At 33.3% G+C, this 25,745-nt stretch overlaps 1 protein-coding gene across 3 annotated transcripts in view; it reads right to left on the reverse strand.

Annotated features, from left to right (window-relative positions):
• LOC100378287 (ras-specific guanine nucleotide-releasing factor RalGPS1-like) overlaps positions 1-25,745 on the reverse strand; it is an 87,384-nt gene that overhangs the window by 38,677 nt on the left and 22,962 nt on the right. For 2 of the 3 annotated variants that reach the window (XM_085492507.1, XM_085492505.1), the window contains one exon: positions 2,708-2,811. In XM_085492507.1, coding sequence (XP_085348633.1) covers positions 2,708-2,806 — 99 coding nt within the window. In that variant the 5' untranslated portion in view covers positions 2,807-2,811. Of the gene's footprint in view, positions 1-2,707; positions 2,812-4,727; positions 4,794-25,745 lie in introns of those variants that run through there. The other variant, XM_085492504.1, reaches the window with a different exon arrangement.

The following is a 25,745-nucleotide window of genomic DNA, read 5'->3' on the forward strand; positions in this document are numbered from 1 at the left end:
CGATTCCATGCGATCGTACAACACAGAGTCCTGAACAGAGCCTCCGCCTCATGGATTGGACTGTGCAAATATTGAAATTATTCAGAGGAATACTGTTAATACAATTGCTATGACGGTTGAAAATCTCTGTTCACATTATACTGAGAAAATATATTATGTACAGTGACCATATTTTATAGCTGTGTTTCTTTAGTGTAGTACAATGTAAAGTGAAAATAGGGAAACAAATTAACATAATTGAATTTTAGCGTCAAATATAGTACAATGTCAGCACAATCTAAGGCTGGGAAGAAAACTTTTACTGTACAATTTTGTCCATGATGCAGCTAGAATGCATTGAAGAAAATATCTCTAAGTATTTCCAGAGAGGGCCGCACTTAAATATACATTGGCTATATATCATCTACTAAGGTGTGGTGTTGAGGTGATGGAGGAATAAATGAACCTTGGCTGGTGAAGATGGTAAACTGAAATCTGACTTAGGGAAGAGTAGGAAATCAAACGGGCGGTGCACCGCGGTCATTACCGCGGTGTACCGCAGAACGCCGGGGAGAGCCGCGGACTGCTTATAATTAGGGGTCTCTACCGCTGTACCGGTCTCTACCGCGGTCCTCGGTAATGTGTGAAATACGTACTTAACAGTTTCTTTGTGATTCCACGAGTCATTGTTTTAAAATCCGATGCTGTAAATGAATACGATATGTGCGCTTGTTTAGTATTTAGTACATGTATTTAGCGTAACACTGGAATAAAGTTTACAATTGAAAAGAGGACGATTTACAAAGTTTCAGCGTATCCAAGCCGTATCCTGGTTCTTGATTGAGTTGGCAGTATCATGTTCACCATTTGTGTCACACTCCAGAAAAAATGGCTAGCAAACGAGAAACGGGCAAACTAATCAAAACAGGTCAGGCTGTCTGCATTGCACTGACAATGACATGATTATTTATTTTCTGTTTCGTTTCACAAATCTTGCCTTGCGCATGTATTCTTGGTTGACAGAATCTTTTTTAAACAAAAGACGTTATTTTTCTGTTACATGTTCGTGTTCCATGGTACTCGTGAGTGTGAAAGGCATTTTGAATGAATAATTATTGAGTTTATGATACCGTACGATAACGCTAGCTGGCTTGATTAGAATTTCATTGCGTGTGAACCGCTGAGGTCATTGCCCGTTACTGTGCCAACCGCACGTAGTTCAAAAGCACCGGACGTTGTTTTGTTTTTTTTCACTGGAAATGTAAGCGATCGAATACTCTGCGTTCCAAGTACGCTGCCCCGAGTTTGAAATTACAGTAAATTGTAACACGTGGATTTTATTTACATGAAATTTAGTTTATTTCAAAATGATATAGATGTCAAACCATAATTATTATTTGAAATGTTGTTTCTTGACTTGACTTTTCTGGCTTTAATGTTTTGTGTGTGCGTGTTTGTTTACAATATCATTATCAACAACAGTTATTCAGTGGCCCCGTCTCTGAGGCAGTAAGTAGTGGTTTCGACTAAGTCGCGTAGTTCGATGGCTCCGGACGATTGTATTGTGTTTTGCCGTCAGTTTTAAAGTAGAAAAACTAAGTCTGGTATTATCGCGTATTTAATTGCCCGCTCAATCAGTTGGAGGTGACAACTTAACACCTACAGACCGTCAATTACTGAAATAGAAAGGGTGATAGCAGCCTGACTCGAGGGGTCGACAGGGGTATAAAAAATAAGTTTGCGTAATTATTGCAAAGGCAACGCATTATCAAGTCGGCAAAGTTGAAATATTCACAGCCAGTACGTAAGCAATGGAAAATAAGTTTGCGTAATTATTACGAAGGCAACGCATTATCACGTCGGCAATGGTGAAATATTCACAGCCAGTACGGTAACAATTTTTACGTAGGCAATGCAGAGCCAGTAAAAATTTGCGTAATGGGATGTGTATAATAAAAAGGTCAACGCGAGGAGCGCGAATGGTCACCAAGGTAACAACCCACTTGTTCAGCGCGTGACTTGGGGTTAAACTTGGGCCAAGGTTTATTAGATTTATAGTCAGTTTCGCCAAGAAGTGCGCTATTTTTTTCGCTGATCACCCAGTTGTTGTAGTATATATTGTAGCACCAAGTGTGTGACACTCCCTCTTCGACTTCGGCTTGCTTTTCCTACTTAGTGCATGGTCTCGAGGTAACGTAAACTGTGGCCTCTCATCGAGTGTTTTACACTCGGAATTTATACTTCGCCCGATTATATTGGTATACGCGAAACATTAATCTTTTAAAATAAATCCTGAGACTATACATGATGTAAATTCAAAATAATGTGATAATATTTTACATTATGTGGGGTCTACATTATTCTGGGTTGCTTTGCGATTTTATACCAAGACTCGTGAAAATAAAATAGTGTTCTTCTGCGAACTAATATAGACGATTTTTCCAATCTTCTGGTACCACTCGATTTTATTATTTGAACTTGGCGGCAAGTAACCTTTAGTTTCCCAGTCTATTGTGTCCATTCATAGTCTTAACAATAGGGTGTAAATTGCCATGCGAGCCTACCGCACACGACCGCGGTAAACCGGGGTCATGGAATCTATGCATAAATTTGCATAAAATGCGGTCGACCGGCGAGCACCCACCACCACCGCGGTAATGACCGCGGTAAACCGCGAGTTTGATTTCCTACTCTTCCCTTACTATAATCAACATGTACAAATACTGACCTCTGACATAACAATCTTGGGTGTCATTTTCTCATAATTCGGCCTATCGTCCTCATCTTCTGACTTTTCATGCCTTAAAGGCTTATGAGGCTGATTCATTGCACCTAGAAAAAAAACAACAATGACTAAAATTGAGAAATGGAGAGACAAGACAAAAATGTATGTGAATGAAGCTGGTGGATTACAGTAGTACACAAGTATGTACCTGTATGCCATATGATCAGAAGTCACACCATGCCTGAATTAGTAGTATTTTAATTAAGCTTAAGAACAGTCACTGCTAGAAAGCAAACTTTGCTATATTATTATTTGTAATTGGCTGTTTTAAATTCTGAAGAGAAAAACTTGTGCTTCTTAAACTGGTTTTTGAATTATGAACCTGATTTGAATTACACTTGACCCATTTTACAATCTAAAATGCCCGACAAAGTTGGTTTTACACTATGGGAAAATCACAAAGCCAATGTTTCCATAGAAAGAAGTTCAGGTTTCCCTGATTTTTATTGGCCCATTGCCATTTATTCGATGGAACCTTTCACTTGGCAAAATATCAAGAATTTGCAGTTTTTTAAAATTTCTATATTTTTTTGTTAGTAAATAGCTACATCTTAAATTATTTATTCTCAAATGATTGCCAAGATCTGAGAGCCACGCATTATTTGTTATTTCTTCTAAAATAGTGTTTCGTTGTTTTTCATCATCACTATTATTCTAAACCTAGACACTATGGCAATAAAGCTATAGCTGTGTCCTTACTCTCAAGATCTTTGTAACCAGGTCTAATAGCAAAAATAAAAGTCAGCTTAAAATAATATGTTTTATAGCAGAGGTACATTACTTGGGGTTTGCAACGCGCATAGTACTGTATTGTGACATCATGTCAAGATCCCATTCAAGTCTCATTTCGTAGATAGTGAGACTGGCACTACGACCTTCTGACATGACATAGGCGGTTTGTAATAAAATAATAAAACATGTATTACCACATTCATAGTGAAAAAATGTAATACATCGAAAAATGTACAGAAAATATAATTATCGTAATCCGTCATATCGTGAGCAGCTATTTTAATCCACCTGGACATTCCAGTATCCTAGTTGCCTCGGGCATGCGCATTCCAATTTTTCTGAGTTGGAACGCTTATGCGAGAGCGAGACTGAAACTGGGTTTTGGTATCATGTCACCGTAGTTGCAAACCCTAAGTAATGTACATGTACCTCTGTTTATTAGTTATTAATTATTGAAGTAATACTGAATATAAATTTAACAACCCTATCCATACTATTTATATCAATATGATCACGAATTGGATCTCAGTACAAGTAATAAACTAATGAAGCAATTAAAACAATCACAAATTAAGTTAATTATAAATACATGCAGGTACCAAAAAAAAGAACAACGCATGCATACATGTATATTGAAAATTTTCGTTATCTGAAAGTTGATTTAAATTTAAAACGTAAAATAATTTCACATTACACTTTTGCCTAACCTTTTTCCCCATCAGACTTTCTAGCCCAAATTTTTCTTCACTTTTTTTCAAATATTTTTGAAAAATGAACCCTAATTTTGGAGCCAACAGACAAAATTCAATTTTCAGTTTTTACTCAAACAATTCGGCTATTTTTATTCCAATCTTCTGAAGGAAAGTGCAGACTAAGGTGTCATACTCTGAAGGCTTTCATCCATATGGAAGTGTACATGTACTACGATATTATACTAGTATGTATACATTAGAATTGATTGTCAACTTTGTTTTATGCAAAAATATAAATTCATACAATTTGAAAAACCTAAAAACAACTTCCAACTCCACATTACTGGAGAATTATAAGATTTACATAAATATTTCACATAAGACACCTGAATAATAATAAAGAATGACATTTACAAAACAACGTCACCGTCATGCAATGAAGCAAACAAAAACTAGCATGACCTTGACTGACAGTACAGAAGTAAAATTATCACCCCCCCCCCCTACACACATACATGTACATGTACCTCCACACATACCTTTTCTCAATAAATCCCCAAAGCTAATGTTCGTGCAACCCCATACGCTGAGGACAGACATCGCAAACGACATCATCAAAGTGAAAACACATCAACATGAACATTAATCATTCATTTAAATATAGAAACCTGTCTCACAGACTAAACCCCTATAAAAGTATTCCATATTATAAATTACTGCTATATTTAGAACATTTCACATTTGCTGGTGAAAGCAATTATATACTGAATCATAAATAAATTACATCTAATTATCAACTATTAAAATATTCTAGATTATTATAATTTTACTATAATTTCATTCATTCACAATTGGGTTAACAGATAAATGCCTAACTTAGGGAAAAAATATAAATGATTTGTTTCAGGTTTCTGAAGAAATTCTGTAAAACAAAAAATAAACAAAAACAAAACAGAAAAAAAGATGTGTCAAACCACTCCATTTTATTTAAAATATCAGTACTGCAAACAAATCTTAATTTTTCAAGCTAACCAATCGTGGATTTCAAACCAGTTGTGAAAATAATTGATTCTACAGTATTTTATTTTTCATTTATATTATAATAAGTACCTTATAATCTTTTATTTTATATTTTTTTGGCCGATAAATTAATAAACTTATTTGTATTCCAAGGATATTACTACGCCAGTAGAACATAAATCTATTTTTGGGATAGAATTTGACTACTTGATAACCCAAGGCTATGCCTATAATACAACATTATAGCTTATAGAGTCTTGTGACGGCAAAATAGCGTGTGGGATTTAACAAAGATGAAAGTATTAGGGGTATTTTCACCATAATTAATGTGCTACATGTACAAAATGTTTACACATTTGATGATGATGGTAAATTATAAAAAAAGAAATTTAAAATCAAACCATTTGATTTTTGCAGCAGACGCTCAGTCCACACTTTTCATGCTTATTGACAAGATATTACGGTGAATGAAAAATCACTGATTATCAAATAAAATGAACTACATTGCTTGAGACTAGTTTTAATAAATCAATGACAAAACATATATGTAGAAGTAAATTAGATTATTCAAATTATACCATTATTCACCATCTGCAAATTGTGAACTATTGCTGGTTGGACAGCATTTGAATTCAAGACAGTTTTCCTTATTTGACATTTACAGTATGGTGCATTAGATTAATAAACTCAACAACATACAGGGCAGAATATTATATGGCAATGAATCTACTTTATGAGTATAAGAGAGTAACATTATTATTTGAAAAATATAAATTATTTCCTAATGGCAAGTGACAGTTGTTGCACAAACCACATTTGATCATTATGTAAACACATTTTATATTACACACACAAGGGACCCACCTCTTGGAGTACAACTAATATGTTAATTATGATTACAATTAGCTTATTACAACACTGCAGCCATGTGTCCTCAACAACAATATCAACCCCTATAATGCACTATTCAATATGTCCGTAACAAATTTTAACTTCAAAATATTAAAACCAGGCTTTCAATCATATAAACAGCAAGATTTTGTTTTAAATTCCAGAAAAAAAACACATTTTTTGAATTTTCACTTTCACATTAGCTGACATGACAGTTTCTTCAATATAAATGAGTTTTCCTTCATTTTAAATTTAGAATGCAGAAAAAGTTCATGTTTCCCAGTACATTTACCAATCACCAATCAAGCGGCTGTTAATATTATAGCGTGGGTTTGGGACAGGTGAATGCCTAAGCAACTACTTTTAATTTCTTTGTTCGGTACAAAAATGGCCGTCTTTCAGCCATTGGGAATTGATGTGTTCATAAAGTATGATGTAAAGTGTGAAATTTGAATGTGATCGTCCCAGGTATGTCTGAGATATAGTAGAAGATGCAAGCACACATGAATGCAAGCACAGATGCAAAAAAAAAAAACCAAGGCCAAAATAAAGAAAAACAAAATGTGTAAAAAGGTTACAAAATTGATTTTGGAGTTCAAAGGTTAATACAAGTATACAACACTGTATAAGTAATTGAGAAAAAGATAAATAAACTGCGATAAGCTGACTTTGATCGATAACTCAGAGTTTATTGCAATCTCAAATAATTACTTTCTTCAGAGTGTCATCTTCACATTCGCCAGGCAATTTGGGTCAAAAGTTAAATGCTTTTATCTGGCTAGTATGCATTTTAAAAACGATGAGTCATTTTTTCCAATCATAGTTTCAGGAACTGATTGGTTTATGGGAGTACCGTATTTTCTCAATTAATAGCACTTTATGTAAATTACAGAAAAGTAATATTGTGATGAGTACCGGGTAAGTACACAACAAATGTAATTTTTGGTTTATATGCGTTTCGATCAAATGCTCTTATCATAGAGGGACTGTGGTGAAACAGAGAAAAAAGTATATTCACTGGATTTTATTTTCACTGAATCATCCTTTCAGTGAAAATACTTCACAGTATAGGATACAGTAAGTGTTTTATTAAAGTAACAGTCTTCATGACAGGATTACCGTATTTTCTTTATTTTAATAGTGCATACTGGGACATGTAGGTGTGAGTGGCGTGTTCGCTGCCGAACGGCATCAAACCCAACTAACTACTGACAGAATAGTGTACGTCTCGTCGGCAAGATCAACAAGATGATAAACATTGGGCAGTAATAAACTCTGCCGCGGATGTCACTATCTGACGTTTATACAATCTGATTGGTGCCGAAAAAAAATCGCCCGGGAAAGTGAAAAACTATATCGTTCTGTAAGGCGTGTGTTGGGTTAAGAGCACCACAGAGGGCTAAATAGTGCATTGCACAAACATATATCATATTAGTCATATTAGTCATATCAGTAGTGCTTGCTTGAATGACTGAGTTGTGTATGGTCAGAATAAACTACACTAGTATACAGCATACAATATATGTAATTTATGTTTTATGAACAGAGTAAATACAACCACTGTATGCATAATGAAGACACTTGACAATCCCACGTACCATGGTTCTCACAAGAAATAAGAAATATGTGAATAACACAAGCTATATGTACATCATGAATACACTGCTTAACATTACATATTAACCAAATATATATAGACGTTTGTCTAGGGTCACAAAGAGTCATATTTTGATAACTCGGTATACACTACAATAAAAGCAATTTTTTGTTTCATATGAACAAATATGGCATAGTTCAATCCAGGTTAATACAAGTACCATACATGTATGTAAAATATGGCATAGTTCAATCCAGGTTAATACAAGTACCATACATGTATGTAAAATATGGCATAGTTCAATCCAGGTTAATACAAGTACCATACATGTATGTAAAATATGGCATAGTTCAATCTAGGTTAATACAAGTACCATACATGTATGTAAAATATGGCATAGTTCAATCCAGGTTAATACAAGTACCATACATGTATGTAAAATATGGCATAGTTCAATCCAGGTTAATACAAGTACCATACATGTATGTAAAATATGGCATAGTTCAATCCAGGTTAATACAAGTACCATACATGTATGTAAAATATGGCATAGTTCAATCCAGGTTAATACAAGTACCATACATGTATGTAAAATATGGCATAGTTCAATCCAGGTTAATACAAGTACCATACATGTATGTAAAATGTGGCATAGTTCAATCCAGGTTAATACAAGTACCATACATGTATGTAAAATATGGCATAGTTCAATCCAGGTTAATACAAGTACCATACATGTATGTAAAATATGGCATAGTTCAATCCAGGTTAATACAAGTACCATACATGTATGTAAAATATGGCATAGTTCAATCCAGGTTAATACAAGTACCATACATGTATGTAAAATATGGCATAGTTCAATCCAGGTTAATACAAGTACCATACATGTATGTAAAATATGGTCCAAGCTTAAACATTTAGTCAGCTAAGCTTGCTTATAAAATGGCACAGAGTAATCTGCTCAAAATATTTCTTATATTAGTGACATAATTAAACAGAACAAAGAATAAGTTGAAATATAAGCTGACAATAATACTCATTTAATTTATTAATTTTTATAAAAAGGGACAAAGCTAGCTAATAATCAGCTTTGTTATACATCAAATTTGAATGCACACTGTATGCCGACCTATATGTATACTCGTTATTGATGATAGCTGGTAATTTTTTTGAATTAGGTATAATTTTAAACTAGAGAAACAACATTTATTTTTTCCTGTTTTTGCATTGTTTTCTATGGAGTGATTAATTAGTGTGAAACCAATAGTGAATCCAGAAACTAAACAGATGGTCAAATTGTCTATTCAAAACTAGATAGATATATGCTGTACATTGAAAATAATCTAGATAAAGTATTGCACATACTGACAGACCAATATTAAAATATGACCCACCTTACCACCAAACTAGATGTTTAATGACCTGTTTCTCTACACGTCTATAGTTCACCTGTTTTTACTGGGTATGTATACTGCATATATTGACAATGTAAATGAGCCACTCAAAGACACTCTTGTTTCTCTTGAAAGTTATAATGACAGTAAATTACAATAAATCAATAATATTTTACCAATAGAAATTGCTAATTCAAGGTCGTTTGTTGATATTCAGTATTTAATAAGAGCGAAAAAACATTTAAACATCATTCATTATTTCTTACTTTGTACAAAACTGCGAAAAAGGGCATTATTTCATAAAAAATAAATAGTATTCACCAGAACTTGGAGCAGCCAGAAGGACCCATGTTATATAAAAGTACATTTTTTTTTTCCGCCATAAATAACAGAACAAAGTTTTAAATTAGGACGTCACCTTTTTACTATGGAAACATGGCTCATAGAGTCATTATTTTCATGGGTATTTTTTAATTTAGAAGTATTACATGTATAATCGTGCATTTTGTTTTGTTTGCAAAATAAAATAAATAAAACAATTGGCAAACAAAAGTCAAAGATATTTGATGATAAGTTTTAATGCTAGTAGTTTAAATTGTCTGCACTTTTTTCTTGAATTCTTTAATATTTATGGAAATTAACCCTAATTTTGGAATCAACAGACAAAATTTGAGCCAATTTTCAGTTTTTATTCAAACATTTGTTTAATTTTTGCTCCCATCTTATGATAGAAAGTGCAGACTATAAACAGGACTATTTTGTGAATTTGTGATGAAAAGAAGGAACTGGTGGTGAAAAGGTTAAGGACATTTGTGAAAGTTGTTGTAATCTCCTCTCAAAGTTGCACTCTTAGGTCTTTCATAAACCTTTGTTGGGGTTTACTGAGATTCATTTTGACTCACCACTGATGGCCGTAGTACTGTCGAATACTTTATTTTAGCTGGGGTTTACTGAGATTCATTTTGACTCACCACTGATGGCCGTAGTACTGTCGAATACTTTATTTTAGCTGGGGTTTACTGAGATTCATTTTGACTCACCACTGATGGCCGTAGTACTGTCGAATACTTTATTTTAGCTGGGGTTTACTGAGATTCATTTTGACTCACCACTGATGGCCGTAGTACTGTCGAATACTTTATTTTAGCTGGGGTTTACTGAGATTCATTTTGACTCACCACTGATGGCCGTAGTACTGTCGAATACTTTATTTTAGCTGGGGTTTACTGAGATTCATTTTGACTCACCACTGATGGCCGTAGTACTGTCGAATACTTTATTTTAGCTGGGGTTTACTGAGATTCATTTTGACTCACCACTGATGGCCGTAGTACTGTCGAATACTTTATTTTAGCTGGGGTTTACTGAGATTCATTTTGACTCACCACTGATGGCCGTAGTACTGTCGAATACTTTATTTTAGCTGGGGTTTACTGAGATTCATTTTGACTCACCACTGATGGCCGTAGTACTGTCGAATACTTTATTTTAGCTGGGGTTTACTGAGATTCATTTTGACTCACCACTGATGGCCGTAGTACTGTCGAATACTTTATTTTAGCTGGGGTTTACTGAGATTCATTTTGACTCACCACTGATGGCCGTAGTACTGTCGAATACTTTATTTTAGCTGGGGTTTACTGAGATTCATTTTGACTCACCACTGATGGCCGTAGTACTGTCGAATACTTTATTTTAGCTGGGGTTTACTGAGATTCATTTTGACTCACCACTGATGGCAGTAGTACTGTCGAATACTTTATTTTAGCTGGGGTTTACTGAGATTCATTTTGACTCACCACTGATGGCAGTAGTACTGTCGAATACTTTATTTTAGCTGGGGTTTACTGAGATTCATTTTGACTCACCACTGATGGCAGTAGTACTGTCGAATACTTTATTTTAGCTGGGGTTTACTGAGATTCATTTTGACTCACCGCTGATGGCCGTAGTACTGTTGAATACTTTATTTTAGCTGGGGTTTACTGAGATTCATTTTGACTCACCACTGATGGCCGTAGTACTGTCGAATACTTTATTTTAGCTGGGGTTTACTGAGATTCATTTTGACTCACCACTGATGGCAGTAGTACTGTCGAATACTTTATTTTAGCTGGGGTTTACTGAGATTCATTTTGACTCACCACTGATGGCAGTAGTACTGTCGAATACTTTATTTTAGCTGGGGTTTACTGAGATTCATTTTGACTCACCACTGATGGCAGTAGTACTGTCGAATACTTTATTTTAGCTGGGGTTTACTGAGATTCATTTTGACTCACCACTGATGGCAGTAGTACTGTCGAATACTTTATTTTAGCTGGGGTTTACTGAGATTCATTTTGACTCACCACTGATGGCCGTAGTACTGTCGAATACTTTATTTTAGCTGGGGTTTACTAAGATTCATTTCGACTCACCACTGATGGCAGTAGTACTGTCGAATACTTTATTTTAGCTGGGGTTTACTGAGATTCATTTTGACTCACCACTGATGGCCGTAGTACTGTCGAATACTTTATTTTAGCTGGGGTTTACTGAGATTCATTTTGACTCACCACTGATGGCAGTAGTACTGTCGAATACTTTATTTTAGCTGGGGTTTACTGAGATTCATTTTGACTCACCACTGATGGCAGTAGTACTGTCGAATACTTTATTTTAGCTGGGGTTTACTGAGATTCATTTTGACTCACCACTGATGGCAGTAGTACTGTCGAATACTTTATTTTAGCTGGGGTTTACTGAGATTCATTTTGACTCACCACTGATGGCCGTAGTACTGTCGAATACTTTATTTTAGCTGGGGTTTACTAAGATTCATTTCGACTCACCACTGATGGCAGTAGTACTGTCGAATACTTTATTTTAGCTGGGGTTTACTGAGATTCATTTTGACTCACCACTGATGGCAGTAGTACTGTCGAATACTTTATTTTAGCTGGGGTTTACTGAGATTCATTTTGACTCACCACTGATGGCCGTAGTACTGTCGAATACTTTATTTTAGCTGGGGTTTACTGAGATTCATTTTGACTCACCACTGATGGCCGTAGTACTGTCGAATACTTTATTTTAGCTGGGGTTTACTGAGATTCATTTTGACTCACCACTGATGGCCGTAGTACTGTCGAATACTTTATTTTAGCTGGGGTTTACTGAGATTCATTTTGACTCACCACTGATGGCCGTAGTACTGTCGAATACTTTATTTTAGCTGGGGTTTACTGAGATTCATTTTGACTCACCACTGATGGCAGTAGTACTGTCAAATACTTTATTTTAGCTGGAATTAGGTTACACTGAAAAGACTTTTAGGTGTTTTGCATAGAAATTATTTGAATGTAAAATATAGAAAAAAAGATATATTCGCTTGTTTTAATTTTCACTGAAATATTCCTTCAATGAAAATAGTGATAATTAATTCCAAGAAAAAATAAAGTATTTTACAAGAAGTTGCCAACCAGCTAAAAATTAATGACAATTGAACATTTTTGTATGCAAATTTGGATAATCAAATACTTCACATATAATAATCGCAGAACTCCAATACAGTTTTGAGAACAATTCAGAGAGTAACTTCAAGGACACAAGTGAAATGTTCAGTTGTTATAGTACTGTATGTTTCATGAGTCAATAAAATTCACGAAAATTGGTCTCTCGTACATTTAAAATAATTTACAGTCATTTTACAGTTACTAGATTTGTAACGATTAATAAAATACATATTATAAAACTGACACTGAAAGTAGTAACCAATAGTCTTTAGTTTAAGCATACATCAGACATTGTTGAAATCTGTATCAGACAAAGCTTAGCCGCTACAAAAATAAAATTACCAGTAGGTCATTAACAAGGAACATTCACAACATTTATTGGATCTCAGCCAGAAATGCCTGACATAAAAATAAATGAACAGTAACCCTTTTTCAACTGTTAAATTTGCAGAAATAAACTTCAAAATCCTTCGAATATGTTTAAAATTAGATTTGTTTAATTAGATTATGGGCAATTTGCATAGTATGCAAGCAAAACGTATAACCATAACAACTAATGGTAACACAAAAAAGGGTTAAAACAACCCCCAATTTGTTCACAATATACCTAGAAAGAAAAATTACCATACAAGTAATTTATCTTGGCCTCTATATTGTTTTTAAAAAGAGTAAGATGAACTGAAAATGAGATCTTAGAGTGAAATGATCATAGTACTTTGTATTGAAGTCATTACTTGTATGCATAATAGATGTATTTCAGGTTTTATGGTTGACACAGTCATGAAATACTCCCCTTGAACAGCTAGCTATCGTGGAGTAGATAAAAGGAAGCATAACAAGTAGCAGGAAAAGATCACAAGGTTTTATATTACAAGGCACTATGGAGTCACATAGACTCCAATACGCATCAGTTGATATGATCACAGTACTGCCTTTGTGCATACTTTACTGTATTCTTGTGATAACATTATTATTTTCTGTTTGCAATAATAAGTTTAAATTTATATCATAGTGATATTAGTTTTTATCACATTTCACTTTTGTTACGCATGCTGTGATTGGTTGAGACTCTGTCACATGACATTGAATAAAAATGGATATTACATGGTATATTGCCCGCCAAGTGGATATTACATGGGTATATCACATGGATGACGTCACTGAAACTACTGCGCAACGATACTGCGCATAACAAATTGTCGTTCGCTGCACTGGGGCTGCTCTGGCCGCTGTTGCTTTCAGGGTTTTGAAGGAACTTTAGCCATCCGAAATAGACAGTGAACGTGCCAGAATGGATATTAAGTAAGATACTCTGTTTTGATGTATAGGGTATTTTTTATATGGAGCAAAAATGTACGGCAAAGCTGCCACTGAAACGTCGCAGCCGGGGTCGCTGTAGCGCGTTCTACGCTGTAAGCATTTCTACACGTTCCACGCCGATGCTAACCGAAAACACTCTAAAGCTGTGTTGGCTTGTGAATAGGTGTGGTACGTTGGTGAGAAAGTAATTTCAGTAACTTCCACGGCATTTTTATCTGCAGAGTGATCAAATAACTTGCATTTGAGAATTTCTCAATTCATTTCAAAAATGTTATTCTCGATAATTTGAGTGATTCACACTGCTGAAACACGGTTACTAAAAAGAGTATCCGTGGCTGAAAATAACATTTACTGAGTGTATTTTTTAGAAAATAATGTATGTATGTTATTGAGTAAAAATGTGAAACTTGTTATAATAGATGGCATCATCAATATTATGGTCATGACCACCATCCCTTGGGCAGGCAACAAATCGTGATATTACCTTCACAAGCATGTGATATTATTTAAATATCACAGTGATATTAGTTTATAACAAAGTAATATTAGTTTACATTTATATCACAGTGATATTAATTCATATCACAGTGATATTAGTTTACATTTATATCACCGCGATATTAATTTATAACAAAGTAATATTAGTTTACATTTATATCACAGTGATATTAGTTTATATCACAGTGATATTAGTTTACATTTATATCAGTGATATTAATTTATATCACAGTGATATTAGTTTATAACAAAGTAATATTAGTTTACATTTATATCACAGTGATATTAGTTTATATCACAGTGATATTAGTTTACATTTATATCACAGTGATATTAATTTATAACAAAGTAATATTAGTTTACATTTATATCGCAGTGATATTAATTTATATCACAGTGATATTAATTTATATCACAGTGATATTAGTTTACATTTATATCACAGTGATATTAGTTTATATCACAGTGATATTAGTTTACATTTATATCACAGTGATATTAGTTTATATCACAGTGATATTAATTTATATCACAGTGATATTAGTTTACATTTATATCACAGTGATATTAATTTATATCACAGTGATATTAATTTATAACAAAGTAATATTAGTTTACATTTATATCACAGTGATATTAGTTTACATCACAGTGATATTAGTTTACATTTATATCACAGTGATATTAGTTTACATTTATATCACAGCGATATTAGTTTATATCACAGTGATATTAATTTATATCACAGTGATATTAGTTTATAACAAAGTAATATTAGTTTACATTTATATCACAGTGATATTAGTTTACATTTATATCACAGTGATATTAGTTTATAACAAAGTAATATTAGTTTACATTTATATCACAGTGATATTAGTTTACATTTATATCACAGTGATATTAGTTTACATTTATATCACAGTGATATTAGTTTATAACAAAGTAATATAAGTTTATATTTATGTTACGGTGATATTAGGTGATATATCAGTTTAAAATTATATCAGGGTTATATCAGTTTATATTAGGGATATATCAGTTTATATTAGGGATATATCAGTTTATATTAGGGATATATCAGTTTATATTAGGGTTATATCAGTTTATATTAGGGATATATCAGTTTATATTAGGGTTATATCAGTTTATATTAGGGATATATCAGTTTATATTAGGGATATATCAGTTTATATTAGGAATATATCAGTTTATATTAGGGATATATCAGTTTATATTAGGAATATATCAGTTTATATTAGGGATATATCAGTTTATATTAAGGTTATATCAGTTTATATTAGGGTTATATCAGTTTATATTAGGGATATATCAGTTTATATTAGGGATATATCAGTTTATATTAGGAATATATCAGTTTATATTAGGGATATATCAGTTTATATTAGGAATATATCAGTTTATATTAGGGATATATCAGTTTATATTAGGGTTATATCAGTTTACATTAGGGTTATATCAGTTTATATTAGGGATATATCAGTTTATATTAGGGTTATATCAGTTTATATTAGGGTTATGTCAGTTTATAATAGGGATATAACAGTTTATATTAGGGATATATCAGTTTATATTAGGGATATATCAGTTTATATTAGGGTTATATCAGTTTATATTAGGGTTATATCAGTTTATATTAGGGATATATCAGTTTATAATAGGGATATAACAGTTTATATTAGGGATATATCAGTTTATATTAGGGATATATCAGTTTATATTAGGGTTATATCAGTTTACATTAGGGTTATATCAGTTTATATTAGGGATATATCAGTTTATATTAGGGTTATATCAGTTTACATTAGGGTTATATCAGTTTATATTAGGGATATATCAGTTTATATTAGGGTTATATCAGTTTATATTAGGGTTATATCAGTTTATATTAGGGTTATATCAGTTTATATTAGGGATATATCAGTTTATATTAGGGATATATCAGTTTATATTAGGGATATATCAGTTTATATTAGGGATATATCAGTTCATATTAGGGTTATATCAGTTTATATTAGGGTTATATCAGTTTATATTAGGCATATATCAGTTTATATTAGGGATATATCAGTTTATATTAGGGTTATATCAGTTTATATTAGGGTTATATCAGATTATATTTGGGATATATCAGTTTATATTAGGGATATATCAGTTTATATTAGGGATATATCAGTTTATATTAGGAATATATCAGTTTATATTAGGGTTATATCAGTTTATATTAGGGATATATCAGTTTATAATAGGGATATATCAGTTTATATTAGGGATATATCAGTTTATCAGAGTGATTAGATTGCAAGCAGAATGTCAGGGTCAATATTATCACATGACTATAATTTTTGGCCAAGCCACTTCAGTAACTGCACTATTGTAAACTATCATGTTGTGCCACTAGCAATTTTTGTATTTGCTCTATTCATCTTTTAAGTAGTGAATCACTAAAATATTACCTCCTTTTACTATAAAAACTTTTGTAATTTACATAAGTGCATGTGCTACTAATAGAGCAAATACAAACATTCACTAAATTTTGTAAAAAAAAAGACGAAAACCATGAAAATTTGTCTCCATTGAAATTAAAGAGGCATAAAGTACCACCACCATAGACTGTTAAAGTTATTCAAACACAAGTCAGATAATACTTTTCAAAACATTACATTATTTTTTTTGCAATGTCACTGACAAGATTCTCTCTTAAGAAACTCATCCAGCTTTGAGTGAGCTATTTTAGTCAAGAATGCCCATTAGACACATAGCAGGACTCGGAACAAAGAAACTATTTCTTTATTGCCTTGAGTGTTTTAAATGTTAAGCTTCAACAGTCAACTCATATTCCATGATGTCAATGGAATTATGGGATTACAGCTATGCACTGATACTCATCTTTGTAAGGTCAGAACTCAATGCTAACTGATAATAAATAATTTAATGGATGTACACAGAAAAGATGCATGTGATATTCAGTATTTTTACACTTTCTGACAAAAAGGCAAACATTTTGACATGAGCCAAAGGCATGCAGTCACATTCTTGGCACACTTACTGTAAATCACTTTATTTTCACTTGGAATTTATTTTAGCTAAAAAAGGGTGGATCAGTGAAAATAAAATCCAATGCAAATACTTTTTTTTTTATTTTTTGTTCCTATGTTATGTCCTACATGTATACATTCAACTCATTAAAATTCAGATGAAAACTAATTTTAAACAAAACAGCCAAAATGCCTTTCCAGCAAAAATTAATTCAATTATATAGAAACTGTCAATGGTCACGGTTGGGAGGATCTACAATGTCACACTGACATTCCTTGCATGCAAGGGACTTTCGGATCCTGAAAACGTCTACACATACATGTGTATATCACGCATTTATTTTTATTTATTTACAAATTACATAACAGAAATCATGTAATATACATGACTTAGACTTCATCAGAGAATGAAAAAGAATGGACACAACTGAGCACAATACAATCACATAAAGATGGAAAGCAACTTACAAGGAAATAAATAAATACCTTTAACTAAAGACACTATGTCCGAACAGCTTTGACTCCAGACATGCAACCTCATATTCCTCAACACAGGGGACTTTTCACACAATGGCATTTAGCATACAAATATGCGTCTTATTTTCTTTTGAAAATTGCCAACTGCTGTCGCGGTGCAACTGAGCGCATTCATTGTCTGATTCATGTACTGTTTTGGTACACCCAGCTGACAGCGGGAACTCCCTGTATGTAAACTACATTAACCTATCAAACCTGGCAACAATTATTCTAATATTATGACATCATCAGATGGTCACTATGTACCTAGTGACTGACGATGTGCCTGGAGAGGGTTGTTAAAAGGTCAGGTCAAAAGTCAAATATGTTCAATCGATATTTTCACCAAGTTAGGAAGATTCCCCAGTTGGTTAAAAATATTTGAAAAAGGATAACCTGACACCAACCAAAGTGGAAGTCAAAGAGATTAGTTTCATATTTAGCAAGGTATCAGTGTACTGTGCAGAGTGGAAGATTGAGACAGATAGAAGTCTATGAAGGTGCACATTACATGTAGCCTGCTTTTACAGGCGATAAACTACCTTGCAACAAACAAGAGGATGACTGACTATCTACAATACATATTAGGTGAGTTATTATGTACAATACATTTGGAAATGTCTGTTTTTCCACCAACACAAAGCAAAGAGTAAAGGTCAACATGCTAAAACGTACATGTTGCAGCATACAGCAGTCCCACTTGAAATGAACATCATACAGGTGAGTAAATTGAAAGCTACACGTATACCACCTAAATGCAAGTTTTTATGATCGATGAATTCAATTACACAGAACGACTCAATATAAATCTTTGGCAGCTACATTCAATCTGTTTTTTTATAAGCAGATAATCGACTATACAGTCTATGTACAAAGTAAACAATTGAATTCCTATAGTGGTGTGTATTATCAGTTCGTTTTAGTAAACACTATGCCAAGCACACAACCTATGGTAAAAGCTAACCATGTGAAACTTTCACAAAATATGCTGCTGTATTAGATTCATTATTCAGGAATAAATGTCAATTTAATGGTCATTATTGCAATTTATAAATCAGTGCTACAAGAATTACAATTTGTTATGACTTTATATCTTCACTGTATCACAAATAATGTTAACCGATACTCGCAAATAAGTTCATTTCAACAAATGAGCTTCCAAATTTAACTAATTTTTGAAAATGTTGATGGTGGTGACATATACTACAAATAATAAATTACCACAGCATTGTATTGGATTTGAAGAACTATCTGAATGCAATAATGTTCTACACCTCACCTGCCTGTCTGCCAAAAATCAAGATGATGTAAAAGTGAGCAAAAAACAGAAGTGGGAAGTGTTCTAATATATGCACATATATGATCACATGCTTTGATAGTTAGTGCAAGGGGTTTTCAAAACATAAGAAGCTAACAACAGATTTGCTACCAAAATAAAAAATCAAAGAAAGCTTAGAAAGAACTCCTGTGTGCCGAGAGTATTGAAGACACATTAAAAATTAATTCAAAATTACTTGTACACGAGATATTGATGGAAAAGCTGAAAACTAATTATGTAAATTAGGTAACTAATATGAATAGAACATAAAAAAATTATGAATTATTATGCTAATTAGAGAATTAATATGAACAAATTTTAACCCCAAATTAATCAGGCCTGTCTATTTATGTAGCATTTATGTACCAAATTTTATTCAAATGTGATGATCAGTAATTGAGATATCAGTGTTAAATAATTATGTTAATTAGGTGATTAATAAGCATAAATATTTACCAAAATTGGGTCTCTGCATAGTTCTCTTTAAAAGTTTCATTAAAATCCAATTTGTGGTTCTTTATATATCAGTGGAACATTATGCAAATTAGGTAATTAATATCTATGTAGCAAGTCTCATTGAAATATGATGATTAGTACTTGAAATATCAAAATGATGAAAATTAATTAATTATGCAAATTAGGTAATTAATATATACTGATATTACCCTAATAACTATCAGGTCTGTGCAGTGTCCTATGACATCTATGTACCAAATTTCATTGAAATGTGATGATTACTACTTGAAATATGAAAAGCTGAAAATTACTATAAAGGGGTTAATTATTCACTGGGTTTTAATTTAGCTTATTTCGCTGACTGGAAAATGCGCTAAATTAAAATCAAGTGAATATGTAAAATTTTGCATAGAACACATTATCTAAATGATAAAACCGTGAATTTAAAACCCACTGAATATGCCTGAAATGGTAAATCAGTGAAATTTAAACCCAGTGAAAATTAGTAACTATACAGTAATTAATTATGCAAATTAGGTAATTAATATGTACTCATATTACCCTAAAAACTATCAGGTCTGTGCAGTGTCCTATGACATCTATGTCCCAAGTTTCATTGAAATGTGATGATTACTACTTGAAATATCAAAAGCTTAAATTTAATTAATTATGCAAATTAGATAATTAATATCTACTGATATTACCCTAAAAACTGTCAGGTTTGTACAGTGTCCTATGAAATCTAAGTTTTATTGAAATGTGATGATTAGTACTTGAGATTTCAGTGGAAAAGCCGAAAATTGTTTAATCATTATGCAAATTAGGTAATTAATATTGCACAGATTTTTACCCAAAACATAGTTCAGAGCATCTATGTACCAAGTTTCATCAAAATCCAATGAGTGGTTTTTTAGATATCAGTGGAACAGTCATGGAACAGCTAAAAATCAGCTAATTACCATGTAAATTAGGTAATTAATATGCATGGATTTTTACCAAAACCTAATCAAATCTGTGCATTGGCCCAGAGCATCTATGCACCAAGTTTCATCAAAAATCAATGTATTGTTCTTGAGATATCAGTGAAACAGACACACACACAGACACACACACGGACACACTAACTGCAAAGACTCTCTTTTTGTGCTTCGCACACGGGAGTCAAAAACTGCTTACATACTTTAATATTTTTTTCCCCCCATGATGAATGCTTTATTACATTCAGAGGGTCCAGCTACACATTTGATTTGTCTTGTACTGGGACGCCTTTTTTATCGTTTTCGGTTTGCTCAAATAGTCATTTTGACTGACTAGAGTCTTTGGTGGGTACGAACTATGAAAACCATCTGCTTAAATTCAGAGGGTCCAGCTACACATTTGATTTGTCTTTTACAGAATTAAAGCTGTTTACACAGTACATGTATATTACTTGTAGCATAGTCACATGATATTTGTTGACCAATGAGAGAGCACCATTAAAATTTAGAGCAGTGCAAAATAAATAATCTGTTACTTGTACAATGTAGTATCATAGTCACATGATATTTGTTGACCAATGAGAGAGCACCATTACAATTTAGAGCAGTGCAAAGTAAATAATCAATTACTTGTACAATGTAGTATCCTAGTCACATGATATTTGTTGACCAATGAGAGAGCACCATTACAATTTAGAGCAGTGCAAAGTAAATAATTTGTTACTTGTACAATGTAGTATCATAGTCACATGATATTTTCTTGACCAATGAGAGATTGCTATTACAATTTGAAGCAGTGCAAAGTAAATAAGTTATGTTACTTGTAGCATAGTCACATGATATTTGTTAACCAATCAGAGAGAACAATTACAATTTAGTGCAGTGCAAAGTAAAAAGTCATTGAAAATGACACAGTCCCCGTTAAATTTTTGAAAGTTCTCTTTGTGCTCGTCATATTAAAGTGGAGGGGTTGTCGTGAGCGTGTCCTTGAAACTTGAGTTCCAAGTGGCGTATACAACAGATTGTTTATTTACATCAAAACACGTGTTCTTTGTAGTAGTAGTAGAGCCAAAAATAAAATCAAAGAAAGCTTAGAAAGAACTCCCATGTGCTGAGAGTATTGGAAACACATTAAATATAATTCGAAATTACTTAGCTGAAAACTAATTATGCAAATCAGAAAATTAATATGACCAGATTTGAGTGTAAAACTAATGAGGTCTGCACAATGTAACAGAAAATCTATGTCTCCAAGTTTAATTGAAATGTGATTAGAACCAAAAAATTATGAATTATTATGCTTATTAGGGAATTAATATGAACAGATTTTTACCCCAAACTAATTAGGTTTGTACATTGTCCTAGAGCATCTTTGTACTAAGTTTCATTGAAATGGAATAATTAGTACCGTGAAAACTCCAAAATTTCGACCCCCTCTAAAAATTCGACCGCTTATTTATTTGCCGGGTTTCGGTGTTTTATTTACCTCCAAATTTTCGACTCCACTAAAAATTGCCGACTCATTTTTATTCGAAAATTGCGACCAGTTTTAGTTTTCCCCCAAACGAAAAAAAACCCGATGTGAGCGTTCAAACGGGACCTTCCTCGAAGGCATGAATCCGGGTTTCTGATTGACTGAGAGATATTTATTTTATTGGTAACGAAAATATATTCTAAATAAACGAAGTTTCAAATAAAAACGAACACAAAAAACTCGGCATGCTGCGTTTCTGAATTGTTGATTATTACTGTACTCAGTAGTGATTATAATAATGTACACAAAATAAATTTGTTGAATGGTTATGAAATACAAATAAAAGTCAACTTAGTTTCATCGTAAGCGAATGATTCCGGTCTCGTATAAACGTTTGATGCTGTAGGATATCCGCCATGTTCTCTTAGGCCAAAGCTGGATGATGCCAACGTGTTCAAATTACCATAGCTTATTTAAATATGTTAATGTTATTGAACGCAATGCGGAAGAGATTGATGTTGTAGTACGATATTTTGTACCCCAGACCACAGTCCCTCTATCGTGATAGAGGGACTGTGCCCAGACCATTCGTCCCGGTGTTATACGTGTGGCGATAGCGATAACACCGGGACGAATGGTCTGGGGTAGATATTTTGGCTTGGATTTTGATGCGAAAACAGCATGATTTTTTTTAAATAAAAAAATTAGTTGTTTTTAAAAAATAAACTGGTCATCTGAAGAATAATTTAACATTGTTCACAGTGATAACAGCTCATTCTCGAAAGGAAGCTTACCCGCTCACGCTAGTCACGATAAAAATCATACACGTGTACTCTTGAATAGACAGACGTCAATGACTACGGTAAAACTTACTCTATTTTAGCCGACAGGATTGATTGAAATGTCCGAAAAATGACGCCAAAATACACCTTAAAAGTCCAATTTTATTTTCTTAAATCCCTTTTTATTTTTTAATCCAAGGGCGAATTTACGGCAGAATTTGGTCCCTCAAATAAGGGACACGTTAGCCCTGCGTACAGTGCTGTGTGTACGGGGACGCGTTCGATTGTTAGATGTCCCCACCACAGCCCTGCGAACCTCCATAAACAAAGTCCGGGAGCGCACCGTAATTGGTGCGCAAGTTAAAAATAAGTAGTTTCCCAGCCGAAATCGGTTGAAATGACGATAGTTATCTGTAACAACCATTACAAAGTTATCTGAAACTTGAAATGTCTTTAAAAAGCGACTAGTAAAGACGGACAAAATGTAAACGCGTTGATACCGGAGGAATTATCCACCAAACGCCGCCATTTTTAATTTCATTCACGCAAGAGAATGTGTTTGTTTTTAGGGCAAAGTAGCCGATTCCATCCACAATTGGACTCCGAACTGGGAGTTCTGGATATATCTGCTGATCGATCATCATTTTTGGTACCTGGGCATGTTATTTCATTAAAACAATTATATTTTTCAAAGTCCCGGACTTTGTCTATGGAGGTACGCAGGGCTGTGGTGGGGACATCTATCAACCGAACGTGTCCTCGTACACACAGCACTGTACGCAGGGCTAGGGACACGTGAGCTTTGATTCTAACCGGATACATTGCACTGGGTCGGGGAGATAGTTTGCTAAACTTCCATGTATCTTTTGTCCAATGGGTACCTGTACTTCGAACATTCGCAAGTTTTCCTAGATAGTGCGAGACAGCTTTGTCTTTTGACCTATTAGTTTTGTGCTGACCTCTTCTCCGCGTCTTGATGTTTTGTTTTGCTTGTCATAATACTCACTGATTGATGACTTTGTTTAGATTGTGCGTTACAACTCGGCCACGACCTTTGCTTTTACCGTGAAACATGAGGAAGTTTACGTCAATTGACGGACATTGCATTTTTTAAAAACTAATGAAGCACACTGTCTATCATCCCCATTTTTTCATTTGCTGATTTCTATTCTGAAAAATTCGACCGTCCGAAAATGCACCTTAATTTTGACTCTAAAAACACGTCACATTTCTAACACCAATTATTTAAAACCGGTCGAAATTTTGGAGTTTTTACGGTACTTTAGATATCAGTGTGAAAGCTTAAAATTGGTTAATTATGCAAATTAGGTAATTAATATGTACAGATTTTAACCCACAATTATTCAGGTCTGTCTATTGTCCTACAGCATCCATGTACATTCATTGATATGTGATGTATAGTACCTGAGATATCAGTGTGAAAGTTGGTTAATTATGCAAATTAGGTGATTAATATGCACAAATATTTACCGGAAACTAATTGGGTCTGCATAATTCTAGATTCATTGAAATGTGATTAGTACTTTAGATATCAGTAGAAAAGCTGAAAATTAATTATGCAAATTAGGTAATTAATATGCACAATTATTTACCCTAAAACTAATCAGGTCTCTGCATAGTCCTAAAGGATCTATGTACCAAGTTTCATTGAAATGCGATGATTAGTACTTGAGATACCCGTGGAAAAGCTGAAAATTAACTAATTATGCAAATTAGGTGATTAATATGCACAAATATTTATCGAAAACAATCAATCTCTGCTTAGTCCTCGAGTATGTAAGTACCAAGTTTCATTGAAATGTAATGCTAACTACTTATATCAAATGTTGAAAATTAATTAATTATGCAAATTAGGTAATTAATATGTACTGATATTACCATAAAAACTATCAGGTCTGTGCAGTGTCGTATGACATCTATGTACCAAGTTTTATTGAAATGTGATGATTAGTACTTGAGATATCAGTGGTAAAACCGAAAATTGACTAATTATTATGCAAATTAGGTAATTAGTATCCACGGATTATTACCAAAAACTAATCAAAACCTAGCATTAGTTCAGAGCATCTATGTACCAAGTTTCATCAAAATCCAATGAGTGGTTGTTTAGATATCAGTGGAACGGTCATGGAACCACTAAAAAATAGCTAATTATCATGCAAATTAGGTAATTAATATGCTCGGATTTTTACCAAAAATTAATCAAATCTGCGCATATGTTCAGAGCATCTATGTACCAAGTTTCATCAAAATCCAATGAGTGGTTCTTTAGATATCAGTGGAACAGTCATAGAACAGCTAAAAATTAGCTAATTATCATGCAAATTAGGTAATTAACGAGCATGGATTTTTACCAAAACCTAATCAAATCTGCGCATTGGCCCAGAGCATCTATGCACCAAGTTTCATCAAAAACCGATGTATGGTTCTTGAGATAGCAGTGGAACAGTCGGACACACATACACACACACATACACACATACACACACACACACATACACACATACACACATACAGACACACTAACTGCAAAGACTCCCATTTTGTGCTTCGCACATGGGAGTCAAAAACCAAAAGGCCAAAAAGTCCAGATTTTGAAACAAATTGTCACAGACATGCATCCTAACATGTATAAAGTACATGTATGTGCCAAATTTGAATGAAAACTGACAAAGCATGTCCAAAATACAACATTTTCAAAAAACAAGATGGCTGCCAGTTGGCCATCTTTGAT

Source organism: Saccoglossus kowalevskii, chromosome 17 (assembly GCF_978046115.1).
Source record: "Saccoglossus kowalevskii chromosome 17, keSacKowa6.1, whole genome shotgun sequence".
In the NCBI taxonomy this organism is placed as follows: Eukaryota; Metazoa; Hemichordata; class Enteropneusta; family Harrimaniidae; genus Saccoglossus; species Saccoglossus kowalevskii.